Here is a 14,117-nt window from a genome sequence, read left to right as displayed (position 1 = left end):
TTCTTCTTTCCACTGAGGAAAGTGTTTGCTAATATGGCTCAACCACATCATCATCTTCGTATCATCCTGAAGCTCTTTTCTTTGTATTTTGCTCCTTAATGCAATGAAGTGTCTACTTTATAGTTATGTTTGCAATTTTCGTAATTCCAACTTTCCCAACCTCTTACTTCTTAAGAACTTGATATTATGTTTATCCTAAGAAACAACTAAAATCTTGTTGTCTCTATCTTCCTCTCTGTTCCTGGGAGTTTGTATTTAAAAACAAACAAACAAACTAGAATTCATAGAGTAAACTAAACAGTGCAGGAATTTGCACATTTAAATTGATCTGGATGAAAAAGCATGGCGCATCATGTCAGCACTTGCAATGCACATCTGTGCAAAGTCATATGGGTTTTGTTTTCTTTGTTTACCACATACACAGAGAAATGTGTTTATGCAACAAACAAACAAAAAGTCACCTCATGCAGCCTTGTTGTTTTCTTTTTTTTTAATAAGCTTCTTTTAACACACTCGAAGAATACATGGGGGGGGGGGGGGGGGTTAAGATCATTTTGGGAGTGAAATGAGGAAGATGCAGAGTCCTCACTGGAATGGCACAGACATCCTTAAGCACTTTACTGAACCAGCTTAGTGTGGGTCCCTTTTGTAGTAAGCAGTGTAAGACAAACCTACCCGGGACACCTTTATTATACAAAAGTGAAATGAACTTCTTGTTTTCCTGCTTAGCTGTTACTCTTGCTTAAGTGCACTGCACCAGACAGTTCCCATTGTTCCTTACAATCTGGATGTTTTGGAATAAAAAGCCAAAGTTGATGTAGTTTTTTCATTTTTAAGTGAAAAATTTCCCCTTAATGCAGCAGTTTTGACAGAAGACGCTCTTTTAGACTTTGTAGTTTGGAGGTATTGACTGCTCCTAGTAAATCCGTTAAAATGTTTTAAAGTGCATAATTGGGGCACTTGAGCATAAAACTACAATTATACACTTGTGTATTAATCTTGTTTACGGATAGGTACGACTTCAGCCTGGCCATAAATGAGAAGGAAGCATTTTACTTTTCATGTAAGAATTTGTTTTGTGAACACTCAAAAACAAAAATCGTTGTTCAGATAGCAGCACGAAATGACCAGACTTGCTTGGGTTTTTTTTAAGCTTCCATGAAAGGGAAGGAGCATGTGTAGGTACACTGGAGGTGCTTGAATGTCTAGAAAGAACAGTAGATATTATAAAGATTGACTGATAAAATGTAACATTTGAGTTGAGGTTGATCAAGAAAAAAAAAAGAAAAGAATTTAAGTAGCTTGGCACAAGGAATGAACTGGATGGTTGATTCCTAAGTGGGCAGTTTCCAGTCTGTCAGAACTTGTCTTTTGGTGAGTGATGTTGCAGTTACAAAGTTTCTTGTTTGTTTTTCTGTTCCATTTTGAGGACAATGTTACATGAATTGGATTATCTGTAATCAGATACTTATATTTAGCAGATGTTTCTAAGACTTACTTGTGGTAACAGATAGGAGGAATAATTTACAATGATCATCTTATTCTGAGTATAATAAAAACGTAATTATTTAAGGAATTATTATGTGCTATATGGTTTCAACTGTGAATTTATAAGATTGATGTCTTTGATGTTTCTGTCAGAGTTCTTTTGATGTTTTCCAGTGCTAAGTAATAGGTCAAATTAAATAATAGAAGTAGAATAATTCAAATATCTGAACTCTTTGAGCACAGAGAAGAGGCTGAAAATTTTCTTTTAAAAATACTTCCAGCAATATTTGAAGTCATAGCTGTATTATAATTTTAAGATGTAGCGTTCAGCCCATTATGTAAGTGATCTTATTTAAGAGACTGACTTGTTTTTTATCTGTTCCCAATGGAAAGGGAAAATAAAAAAAAAAAAAAAAGCAGCAGCACAAAGATTTACATCTTCCAATCTTCCTCTGCATATGAAGGTTTTGGGATAGAGGCTTTTTTTCCCTTTCTTTCCTTTTTTTTTTTTTTTTCTTCCAAGAAAGCATTAGTACTTCAGAGTTTTTGCCAATATTGGTAGGAATATCAGTGTTAAGGGATAGTACTGTAGGAATAAAATCCTGATCTTAGGCAGTTAATTTATTATCATTCCGCAGAGCATTATACCAGGCTGGTAGAGGCATAATCAAATTTTCTTTTCCAGTTGGTTCAGCCAATCGTTCTGTTTGCCTTAGAATTCCTTGCTGTGGGGAATTTTTAGTGTCCACATGACAAGTATGATTTTGATCTTGCTTTAGTGAAGGAACTAGCAGAACTTGGACTGTACAAATAACTGCATTTGTCACAGAAATTGCTGAAACTAAATTATAGCTTTGGGAGGTTATGTCTTCCGTGTTGACCTCCTATGCTGTGGACACTATTTGGGGATTGATATCCATAATGAGAACAAAAAAGGTTGTAAATCTTTTCTCCTGCTGCATGGACATAGCAAGTTTTTCATGTTTAGAAGGCTGATATCCCGTAGAAAAGTGAACTGGCAATGACTTGCATAACAACAACCTGCTGCTCCAGAGGCTGACCCAGGAGACAGAGCTAACCCAAACATGTCAATCCCATTAAAAGAAACTGTGCCCAAACCAGAGGAATTCTCTGTTCAACACCAAAAACTGGATGTCTCTTTTGGAATTTCATACCGGTACACTAAATTGAGGTATATTAAGGGCAGCTTCACACCATTAAATCAGAATCTTAGAATGGTTGAGGTAGGAGGGGATCTCTGGAGGTCATCTGGTCCAACAGTCCTGCAGGGTCACTTAGAACAGGATGGAGATTAGACAAATTTTCTGATGTTCAGAGAGAACCTCCTGTGTTTCAGTTTGTGTCAACTCCACTTGTCCTGGCACGGGCCATTACTGAAAAGAGCCTTAGCGTGTTGTCTTTGCACCTTTCCGATACTTACATTGATGAGCTTCTCTCTGAGACTTCTCCAGGCTGAACAGTCTCAACTGCAGTCTCTTCATAATCCTTGTGGTCCTTTGTGGATCTCTTTCTAGTAGCTTTGTGTTTCTTATCCTGAGGAGCCCAGAACTGATGTGACATCACTTGTGCCGAATAGATAGAACACAGAATCACAGACTGGTTGAGGTGGAAAGAGACTTCTGTGTCCGTTTGGTCCCATCTCTGCTCAAACAGGGCTACTCAGAGCAGGGTGCCCAGAACCATATCCAGTTGACTTCTGATATCTGCAAGGATGAAGATTCTATAATATCTCTGGACAGCTTGTACCAGTGATCTATCATCCACACAGTATAGAAGTGTTTCTTGATGTTAAGATGGAATCTCCCTTGTGTTCCAATTCATTCCCATTGCTTCTTGTCTTGGGATGGGGCTTAGTTGAAAATAGCCTAGCTCATTTGTCTTTGCATCCTCTGTCGCATATCTCATGGTCCCCAAGGCTACCTTCAATCTTCACATCATCAGCAAGCCCCTTCTTATTCATGAGCATGAGATCTAGCAGAGGACTTCTACTTTTTGTCAAGATGTTGTCACTAATGCTGTCACCCATACTGGTCTGATATTCAGTCTTTGCCCCTCATTATCCATTTTTGGGCAGAGCTCCATACTTTTTTCAGCTGTTCTCCCAAATAAAGGTTAGCTTTCTCTCCTCACCTTCCCACCCTGCCCTTCCTAAAAAGTCTGTGTCCTTCCTTTGCAATCATTGGAGCCATACCCCCACTTTTCCATGATGTCAACACATGCAGCTGCACCAACATCTCTTATCTGATCATATTTTTTTTCACGTACTGCATGCATTTCTGTGCAGGCACTTGAGAGAGGCACCCTGGCATGATGATTTCCCAGAACTGATCTGTGGATTTTTAATGTTACATTCAACTTACTTTTCAAGGAACTTGGAGCCCCAGGAGGATGGAAACTGAAGTTCTGGAACATCAAAAGAGAGATATTAGAATAAGCAAACACATCCATCACCACAGATCTACTCAAATGGACCAGAGTGGAGTAGGGGAGTAGAGAAATAAAGGAGATAATAAGCAGCTGTAGGAGAGCGAGTGCATGCACTGTGAAGGTCCATGACACCCCATAGTGTAGTGAAACTCAACCATTTTGGGTAGGAAGAGAAGAAGGGTGTGAGTTGCTAAAGGTTCACTGTATCACTCCCCGTAGAAAACATTTTATATGCTTCTCTTGCTGTTTTTAAGAGGTACAGTGAAGGGCTCTAAATGATTTCAGATGATTTAGCTCTGATAGCCATTGAACTTCGATGTGGCGAGGACAATATTCATCAAGATGGAGAAGCACGTAAGTGAATTAGAAAGCACTCTCCTTCAATCTTGAAAGAGACGGGAAGAAAGAAGGGAAACTCGAGGGTGTGCAAGATGCTGGGGAAGCAGTGGTAAACAAGGCGTGTGCGTTTCTCCTTTTTTCACTGCTGCAATTAAATAATAATATTTGCATTTCTTCCAGCTACCGAGATGGTGTATGAGAAGAAATGTAGAAAGAAAGAGATTTTTCAGTTTCCAGAACCTGTGTCGGGCCTGTGTATAAATGTATAAAAATGGAAAATTACTCATGCAGTTAGATTACCTGCTATTCAGATTCAACCCATACCTCTCATTTGTGTTCTTTGCTTTAGAAGATTTGAATGGCACTGCACAGCTTGTCTGAAGAAAAAAATTTTGATGCACGTGTATTTTTTTAAACTCATTTATTTATCCATCAGTTACGAAATAGTGGTCTAGCTGTTGCTGCATTCTGTCCTGCAAAATAAATGGCAAATAGAGAATTTGGGAACCAAAGATTGCTGTAGATGTGCAAGAAGTTCCATAAAATATTCCGTATATGATTAAAAATGAGGTTGAACACAAGCTTTTGTGTTTTTCTTTAGCTAATGGCTGACACTTCATAGGTGAGTTTCACGCTATTAATGCTGTGAGGAATAAGGTTTCTTTACACTTATTAATGAGGCACCGTTGGAGACACCGTAGAGATCAGGAAGGCTGGCACTGGTTGCGGCAGTTCTGATGTGCTTTTTTAATGTTGATTTGTAAAATGGAAACTTAAGCAGATTACATGATCTCTTTTGTTTTTATCATTAAAAAAAAAGAAAAAAAAAGGAAAAAAAGGAAAGCAGAGTTATAAGAATAGATATGTGACTCACTTAACAGTGTGTGTGTGTATATAGATGCTATGATTTCTCTGTACTTATAATGCAACACACCAAAATAGCTCTTCTGAAAAAAAAATACTGCCAAGTTTTAATATTCTCTGTGGTATTGGTCTGAAGGGATGGATATAGTGATATGGAATTCTGTTGCTAGAGATTATCGTATTTTCATCTCTTCCTTTACAAAAAGGACCAAATGTTGTATTAGTACCAACTAAATCAGTGTACAAATCAGCAATACCAATCTCTTAAGTAAGAAAAAAATCTTCCTATTGTTTTTAGATTCAGCTTTTTACTTCTCCCTTGAAACTAATTTTAGCTCATCTAAAACATGCAGACTTTTTTTTTTTTTTGCTTTTGTTTGTTTGCTGTTTTTAGGGGAAGGTAGGGGCAGGAGGTGGTTCTGATAGTGGCATAGATTTAGCATTTACAGCAGAGGTAGTTTTCATCAATTTCTGACAAGGGAATCAAAGTGTTCTTTTTTGGAAGGCGAGATATTGCTTTTCCTTATAAATGATTGAGTATTTTGTGGTGGTAGTCTTTATTTATTTGGCTCTCATCGTGAAGAATAGCAAACTTATTCAAAACCTCAGTACATCAAAAATATGTCAATACATAAAACATAAGTACTATTCCATACTACAGTCTATGCAAAAAGCTATGTTAATAAGATGTGAAGGTTGCACAGCTAAGAAGTCAGAAAACATAAATGATAAAATTCCAGCGGCCACATTAACTGAGCCACATTTCACATCCTCTATATTTTATGAAATGTCTTTGACAACATAAATCAGAAATAGAAGGTGCTATATACGTGCAGCATGGCTCAGTTAATGTTGCTTTTGGAACCGTAACTTCTGTATTTTCTGACTGGAGAAATTTTTAATCATGTAATCTTAGTAGTTTTTTACATTCTGTTTTTTTTTATAGTTTCTCTTTTTTTGATAGAGAGGAAAATTGCCTGTACTAATAAGGATTAGCTCACGTTGCTTTTATTTAAACTACAGTATAAGATGGTATATAGAGAGCACCTCGTGACAGGTGTGTATTTGATGGCGTGTACACTGCTCTGACCGCTGCTGTAATCGCATGCTGCTGGGCACCTTTTGAAGAAAAGGGAACTATGGACACGTGTTTGAAGTCCTGTCCTTTCCGTCCTGCACGTTACAGTAGTACAGGCTGTGACTGCATTGCAGACTGCAGCGCAGTGTGAAGACACTCGAGCTGCCTTTTTAAACTGAGTGGTTTGTGTACAGGAAGCATCCTGTCTGCAGGAGCGTGATCCTCCTCATGACCTATTTCACCCTTCAGCAGAGGAAGGTGAATTAACGTAGCGTGGATTTTGGTATAGGCTTCTTCCTGTATCTGAGCTGGTTTGCAAATGGGCGTACTGCACTGCAGTCTTCCACATAGACTTACATTTAATGACTCAGCAAAATCTGCTCCCTTCCGCGTTTTGGAGTCAGGATTATTGTGCTGTGACATAAATGTGATTTCTACCCCTTTGTTTTCTGCTTCTGGGTCAGGGTAGGCTCCTTTCAGACCCGATGTTAATATTTTAAAGTCTCTAATAAGATTTTTAAGTTCACACAGAAATGTGAAGGCAGGTAGTCAAGGAGAGTGGTTAGGCCCTGGAACGGGCTGCCCAGGGAGGTTGTGGATGCCCCGTCCTTGGACGTGTTCAAGGCCAGGTTGGACGGGGTCCTGGGCAACCTGATCTGAATGTGTACGTTTGGTGGCCCTGCTGGGCAGGGGGGTTGGAACTACATGATCCTTGAGGTCCCTTCCAACCCGGGTGATTCTGTGATTCTGTGAAAGGCAGTAACGTGAGTGAGAGTTGTAACCAATGTCTTGTCAGAAGGTCAAAGATAAAAGTGATAAGTAGTAATAGAATGTGCAGACTGTTGAATAAAATGCCTTAGCATCAGGGTTTCTTACATACTTCTCATTAATAATCCTGACATTAACACAGCTTTTTACTTGATTTCCTTGTAGATTTTTTTTTTGCCTTTGTGAGAAAAATTTGTACGTGCACAAGCACACTGGGGTTGGATGCAGTTCTACAGTGTACTAACTGTGCTAGAGTCTTCACTGCCACTGAATGTGTGCCAGAGGATTTTCCTGTGCTGCAAGCGTGTTCTATTCTCCTCTTACTGTAATGCAGCTAAATGCACTATTCAAGCCTTGTGCTTATGTGAACTTGAAAGTTCTAGAGAGGAACTGAATTTGTACAAGTGTGTGAAAGGGTAATTTTCCCTATGATTATTCCTGTTCAAATGTAAGGAAAAATGCCTGGTTTAAATGTATGGGGGAAAATTCTTACGTTTTGGCGGATGCTCAACTTTGGACTTTTAAGATTGAAGGGGCAGATATTTCAGAAGGTGACCAGAGTTTTATTTGATGTTTTAATGGGAACTGTGTAACAACTGCTTTATAGTTAGTACTGAAGTCACCCCTGTAAAATTAAGATAATTAAAAATAAATTTGGATATGACATTTTCTTGGCTGCACAAATGTACTACTTCAGTTCTTAGAGTGAATTATAAGGTGCACCTCCCTGGGAATCCCAATTGCTAACCATTTTGTATTTTACCTTCTACGTGATTACAGTGTTACAGTTAATAGAAAAGTGGAATGTTACTGATGATTGCTTCTGAAAACAGTACTTATTTCACAGTGTTGGAGTTTGTTTCACTGTTTCTCAGCAAAGCACATTGTTGCATCAAGTGCAGTCACTACAGTCGCCCTTTCCTCTGACTATCTCCTCTCCTATTGGAGTTCTCTTTCTGTAAATGTGGCTTAATGCCACCCTTTGTTCACATTTTTATATTATGAATGTACACTTCAAGTCTAATGAGCTGTGCTGATGCCTGCTTCTGAAGTTGAGCAGGACCTGCCTTCCTATTTTGAGCACCAGAGAGACTGCAGGTAGAAGCATTGCAATGGCCAGTGCTGCCAGGGCTGTTTCCTTGGTACGTGCATTTTATGTTAATGTTCATGTTCAGGCGAGACCCAAAGTGGCTTGGTGGAGCTGTTTGTCATAGGGAACATATGTAGTCCCTTCCATTATTGACTGGACCTAGCCATTAGGATGGCTTAGAAGTGCAGTAGCTGCGTATTGCTGGTATTATGAGTGTACTTGTGCTAACACACTAATTCTGTTACATTTTAATTTTAAAAATTATGAGGACTGTAATGTCATCTAACGGTCCTTCTCCTATGACATTAGCTATGGATTATGCATGCAAAAATTGCTTAAAACTTCCATTACTATGAAGGCATTTCCTGGACAAAGAATATCTGCCACAAGATCCCTTTTTCAAGCAAGAGTTAAAGATAATGGGATAAGTTGTAGGTTTAATTGGGTTTCACTCACCTCCTCATTCTGTCTGCCATTTTTATTCTTCCTTTCTTCTACTCCTTTCTTACTTGGCCATCAGGCTAGCTTAATCACAGTGGTCAGTCATACTTCTCCCAGAATAATGCTACTTGTACTCTGCAAGTCCGATAGGACACAAAACAATTATTACAGTTTCTGTGCTTGCATAGAGATATATTCAAACTCATTCTCACTGTACCGTCCCAAGAACTATGTCTTAGCACAGGTATGCTGAAGTTTCCCAAATGCTGGTCTGCTGTACTGTGTACATCATAACAAATGTGGGTGTAAGGCAGAAAGGGAGGGAACTATTACCTTAAGAAGAAAGATGATGCTTGGGTCATTCACTCCAGGCATTGTAAGTAATTGGCTTCAGATTTGTTTTGTTCTGGGGAGATTTTAATTAAGCTTCTTTATATGCTGTTTAATAAACATTTTCCATAAGCGGTATCTTGTGATCCACATCAATAAAGCAGGAGGATTAATTTGCATGTTGTTGTTCGTTATTTATTTAAATAGCCACAGAAATTATACTGAGTGTTCTACTATGGCATTAGTGATGGGTCGCTGCACTGTCTGTATGACATCCAAAAGTATCAGGATTGTTGTGTGTGAGGTTTTGTTGTTGTTGTATTGATGTTGTTGTTTTTCTTAAAAACAAAGCAAAAACCAAAAAGCAAAACATAAACAAAAACTTAGATTGAAAGAACATGGAGGAAAAATTTAATGTAAGTAAGTGATACCTAAGGTCAGAAGGAGAATCCAGTACCGTATTTTATATCACTGTCTGGAAGCAGAACACTAGAGAAAATATTTATAAACTTGGAGCAGTCCCCCAGCTGTTGGCAGTGAAGGTGTTATTTCCCCTTCAGGTTACTTAATTTATTACTGAGGAATCCTGCAGGTCAACGTTCCCTTGCTTTTTTCCCCCTTGCAGGAGAGAAACACGCTTTGCAAAGAGACGGGTAGAACATGGGGATGGCTGCACTGGGTCAGATCAAGGTTTCATATAGCCTGTATCCCAACTCCAGCAGACACTCTAATTGGATGCCCGGAGAAGAGTTGGAACAAAGCAAGCATATGATACTTCCCCCAGCACTTTTCAAGCCTCCAGCTCTTTTCAGCTCAGAGTCTTCCTGAGCCAGATGTGGCTCTGTATATTTGGTAACCCTCCGAGGATGTATCTTCTCTGAAATTGTCCAGTCTTTGCTGCAGTCCGCATAAACTTTGATCTTTCAAAACATTGTTTGGCAAGAAGTTTAAAACATCAACTACCCCTGTGATTAGAGAACCTTCCTGTATCTCATTCTGAAGTTTGCTTTTTCTAGTTTCATCTAATACCTTCTAGTTGTGGTGGATGCAATGATTTTGTAACTTTCCATTACATTCTCATTTCCTGCTGTCTTTTCTAGTCTTGAAGGGTTCTAGCTTGTGTACCCCCTGTTCCACGTCTTTGATCATTCTTGTTGCATTTCTTGGAACCCTTGCATTTGATCCTTTCTTATAAATCTAAGAAGTCTGAAGAGAGAGATTCTTCCTTTGGAAAGTCATGTTTGTTAATTCGCATCTTCATTCTTGCTTGTACTGGATAAATGAGTGCAAGCCATCAGTTCTTTGCAGTCTTAATTTTCTTTTTAAACTGTTCTTCATTTCTTGCGTACCAAGGCATCTCTGAATTAGAGGTTACATACCACCATTTATAATTCACATATTTCGTTCTCAAGTCCATTTAGATCTATGGAGTGCGTCATCTTTAGCAGTACTTACTGTTCATTTGTCAGTTTGCTCCATGATTAGTTCCATCATAGTCAGACTCATTCTTTGAGTCACTCATGAAGAGGGATTCCAGCGACTCCCAAGGTTTTTCCACAGTGCATGCTAATGCAAAGCAAAAATAAATAAATTTTAAAAAAAAATCATTAAGCTTTTCTGTGATATCCCTGTTTTCTCTAATCTCCTTGTATACCTTGACCATCACTTGGCACTTCAGACTCTCTGGCAGACCTTCTGCTCCTGACTTGTTTGAAGAAATGACTCACTGCTCCTTTGTTTCCTTTTTCTAGCTGTTCTTCCAATTCCTTCTGTCCTGCCTTATTACATTTGAAGTGCCAGAGTTTACAGTTTTTTTTTTGTTTTCTACATTTGGGCTTGGTGTTGACTTACCAAAGGATGCCTTTTGATTGTGGAAACCAACTATGAGCCACGCTGATGTCCGTTTGCTCTTCTCAGGTCTTTAATAGGTTGTGAATATTGGTTCTCTGCTTTCCATGTGGTTATTGTTAAGCAGCTTTGATGCTGCCAGTCAGATTTTAGTTCTCCTAGCTGTCTGTTCGAGCTTCCTTCTAACAAGCTTTCTCCTTTTTATGTGTAGGTAGACTCTTTGAAGTTAAGAACAACAACAGGAGACTCCTGAGTTTTCATTGTTCCTGTAGGGATGCTCAATTTAGCTGTGTTGTGGTCACTGATACCTTGTGGTTCTGCAGCTGTAGACTTGAAACAAGATGATTCCTGCAGCTCAGGACTCAGCCAAAAGCATTGGCTCTTTGTGCAGCCTTTCTTAGCCGCAGCTCTGTGGAACAGCCTTCAGCACTGATCTCATACTTTGGGCTCCGCGCTGTATTCCGCTTGTTCAGTTTACAGGCAAGAAGTTGAAATCCATCTTCCATTTGCCTGTGATCCTTCATAGCACAATGTTGTCAGTGTAGCCATAGTCTATCCATGCCTGGCAGTCCCAACACTTGTTCTTCCTGATGGGAACAAACTCCAGGCCCCTGCTACTTCAAGAGGTGGAGCTCTGTTTTCCTTAAAGTCTGACTTTGTCATCAGCTGTCTTTCATTTGTATTTGTTTCCTGGGATGATGCAAAAGTGTCCTGCTAATTGATTTCATTTTTGGGATTTGCCATAGGACTTTGGTTGGTGCTTTAGTCTGAGGCTTAATATTCCAGTGATCCAGTTTCTCTACCACTTTCACCTTATGTGTAGAAGGCAATTTATTGTTGGGTTTACTACTTGTCACCCTGATCAATCTACATCCTGTGTGCCTGTTTTCACTATTTCATTCTTCTCACCAGCTTTGCTCAATAACCCTGAATCTTCACGTCTTCATTTGCAGTAGCATGGTTCATGCTTTTGAACCACATAGTCTTCTTAAGTCATCCCTTCAGTTTAAAAATATTCATTGAAAGGTTTAACATGGTAACACAAACATTTTGGTGAAGTAGTGCCAAAGGAACTGATGTGCAAGGAGAAAAGGTTGGGTTCAAGTGTTGAGTTTAGAAGCTACCAAGATGTAGGACTACCAGCTCCTGGCAAAAGTTGTAAAAACAGATGAAGTTGTGATAGTTTAAATAAACCAAACAGCTAAACATGTGTTTAAATTTGACTTTATATTATTATTATTATTGCCCAGTAAATATCACTGTATTGTTGAGTGAATATAGTAAGCTAACTTTAGGTAGAATAGGTATGTGTTTGTGTGTTGAGTAAACAGATTTATCAGAGTATCAGAGACTCAGTGGGAACAATTATAAGATCAAAGCATTTCACAGGCACTCAGGTATTCGAGATATTTGCTTAAGGCAGAGATGTGCAGGACCAATTGGAGATCTATTTCAGTTAGGAGAAATCCTGCGTTGCATGTAGCATTCATGTAAAATAGTGTAAATAATACTATTGTCTGTGGGAGAGAACAAATACCTAAAATGGGCAATACAGACAGAATTGGGCTTGTTGCATGTCTGCTCTTTTAAATATCTCAAGAAATGTCAATATCTATTGATAGAAAGCTTACCACCTAAACCGCTGTAGAAAATTCATGTAACAAAATGTAATTGACTTCATTTTGTTTATAACTTTAATTCTCTGTGTGGGGAGGATTACTCAATGTATAATACACGCACATGTTTGTCCATTCATAGGACTTTTAATGGTTTACTTTATGCTGTGCTCTTTTTGGGCTGGTTTGTTGTTTAAAATGATTTATCGTAGTAGGTGTAGGAGAAAGAGATCGAACTTTCTAAAAACTAAGTCTCTCCAAACCCTAAGTTTTTCCTGTAAAGCTTAAATGCTCTCGTACATCTGAAAGCTAAAAACTTGAGGGTTATGGACAAAAAAAAAATTCACAAAGATGAGTACTTTCTTGCTCTGGAAAAGATTGGTATTTCTCTTTCAGTGTCTGTTTTAGAGTTGTGCAGCTACATCCAGTTCTGCTTTTGGGTCATTGCAGCAGAATGATTCTTCCGTAGATGGCCTCAATAGTGTGCCTATGGAGAGCAAACATTTAAAATAACTGCCTGTGTGTTCTAAGCTTGGACATGATGGGATTGCGATGTTCAGAAGGATGGCGTTTTCCTTAGAAGTCCTCCCTGAAATGGGAGACTAGAGAGAGTGCTCTAGCTTGCTTCTCTTGCTCAGGCAGGAGGATCTAAGAGCTTATGTTGACTGTTGAGTATGAGATTGGTACGGGGGGTGAGGGCTGTAGCTGAGGATTATGCCTCCAGGCTGGTTAGCCTACAGATACAGCTGAACTCAGCGTTGTGTCTTGACTCACCATTTGCTTTCTTGGCTCTCCTAACAGATACCGCCGCAGTATGGTCAGCAAGGCGTGAGTGGCTACTGCCAGCAGGGCCAGCAGCCGTACTACAACCAGCAGCCGCAGCACCTGCCGCCCCAGGCACAGTACCTGTCACAGGCCCAGCAGAGATACCAGGCCCAGCAGGTAAGCCCTGTCCTGGAGCATGAAACGTTCTGTGCGTGGCGAGCAGAGCCTGCCTGACCTCTTTTCAGGATTATGCTGGTGCAAACAAAATGAAATACACGGAGTCACTCGACATCCTTCCAAAAAGTCTTGGAGGATGCACATGGATGCACGCTTTTGGGGTTATTTTAATATCAGCTTTTTTGAACGTGGCTGGTATTCATACCCCAGAAACTACTAATTCTGTATTCAAAAACAGGTATGGATCAGATGATGGTGGAGCTTGAGGGGGTTTTCTTTTGTTTTGTTTTGTTTTCCCTCACAAAACAGATGTCTTGCACCTAATATGGTCAGTGTTGTTTTGTTCTTAGTATTGGTTCATTTTTTAGGACCTAAAAATCATTTCAGGGCATTTTGCAGCTGCATTATCATTGGGAATTTTCTAAGAGATATTTTTATAATTGATATTACAGCTTTTACTTCGATTATTTACTTTGCCCAACAGGTTAGTAAACACCCATAATTCAATATGCATTTCAGTTCTTGAATTGTATCTTATGTGCTAGCTATTAGAATTCATTTTAAATGATTCTGTTTTTAACTAAGTTCAGAAGTGGCAGTGTCCTAGAGCTTGAGAAATACTTGGATTTTAGATACTGAACAAAATGGACGTTTGTAGCCGATAAAGCTGCGTGTGTAAGCTGAGTTCTGTCTGCAGCCTCTGCTCTGTTAATCACAGAGAGCTGGTCTGGAAAGGAAGGATGAAGCTAAAGCTTGCTTGCCATTCTGGGAAATATAAGAAAAGTGAGTTGTGCTCAAGACTGGTATTAATGAAAGCATCAGCACTTGCTTCAGATCACTAGGAGAAATTCGGTCAGGTGTGGCT

At 39.2% G+C, this 14,117-nt stretch overlaps 1 protein-coding gene across 8 annotated transcripts in view; it reads left to right on the top strand.

Annotated features, from left to right (window-relative positions):
* ARID1B (AT-rich interaction domain 1B) overlaps positions 1-14,117 on the top strand; it is a 317,889-nt gene that overhangs the window by 63,180 nt on the left and 240,592 nt on the right. For all 8 annotated transcript variants that reach the window (XM_052684763.1, XM_052684754.1, XM_052684719.1 and 5 more), the window contains exon 3: positions 13,112-13,252. In XM_052684763.1, coding sequence (XP_052540723.1) covers positions 13,112-13,252 — 141 coding nt within the window. The remainder of the gene's footprint in view (positions 1-13,111; positions 13,253-14,117) is intronic.

Source organism: Tympanuchus pallidicinctus, unplaced genomic scaffold (assembly GCF_026119805.1).
Source record: "Tympanuchus pallidicinctus isolate F22 unplaced genomic scaffold, pur_lepc_1.0 scaffold1, whole genome shotgun sequence".
Taxonomy (NCBI): domain Eukaryota; kingdom Metazoa; phylum Chordata; class Aves; order Galliformes; family Phasianidae; genus Tympanuchus; species Tympanuchus pallidicinctus.
The sequence above is the reverse complement of the archived record's forward strand: the minus strand, read 5'-3'. Positions and strand labels throughout refer to the sequence as shown.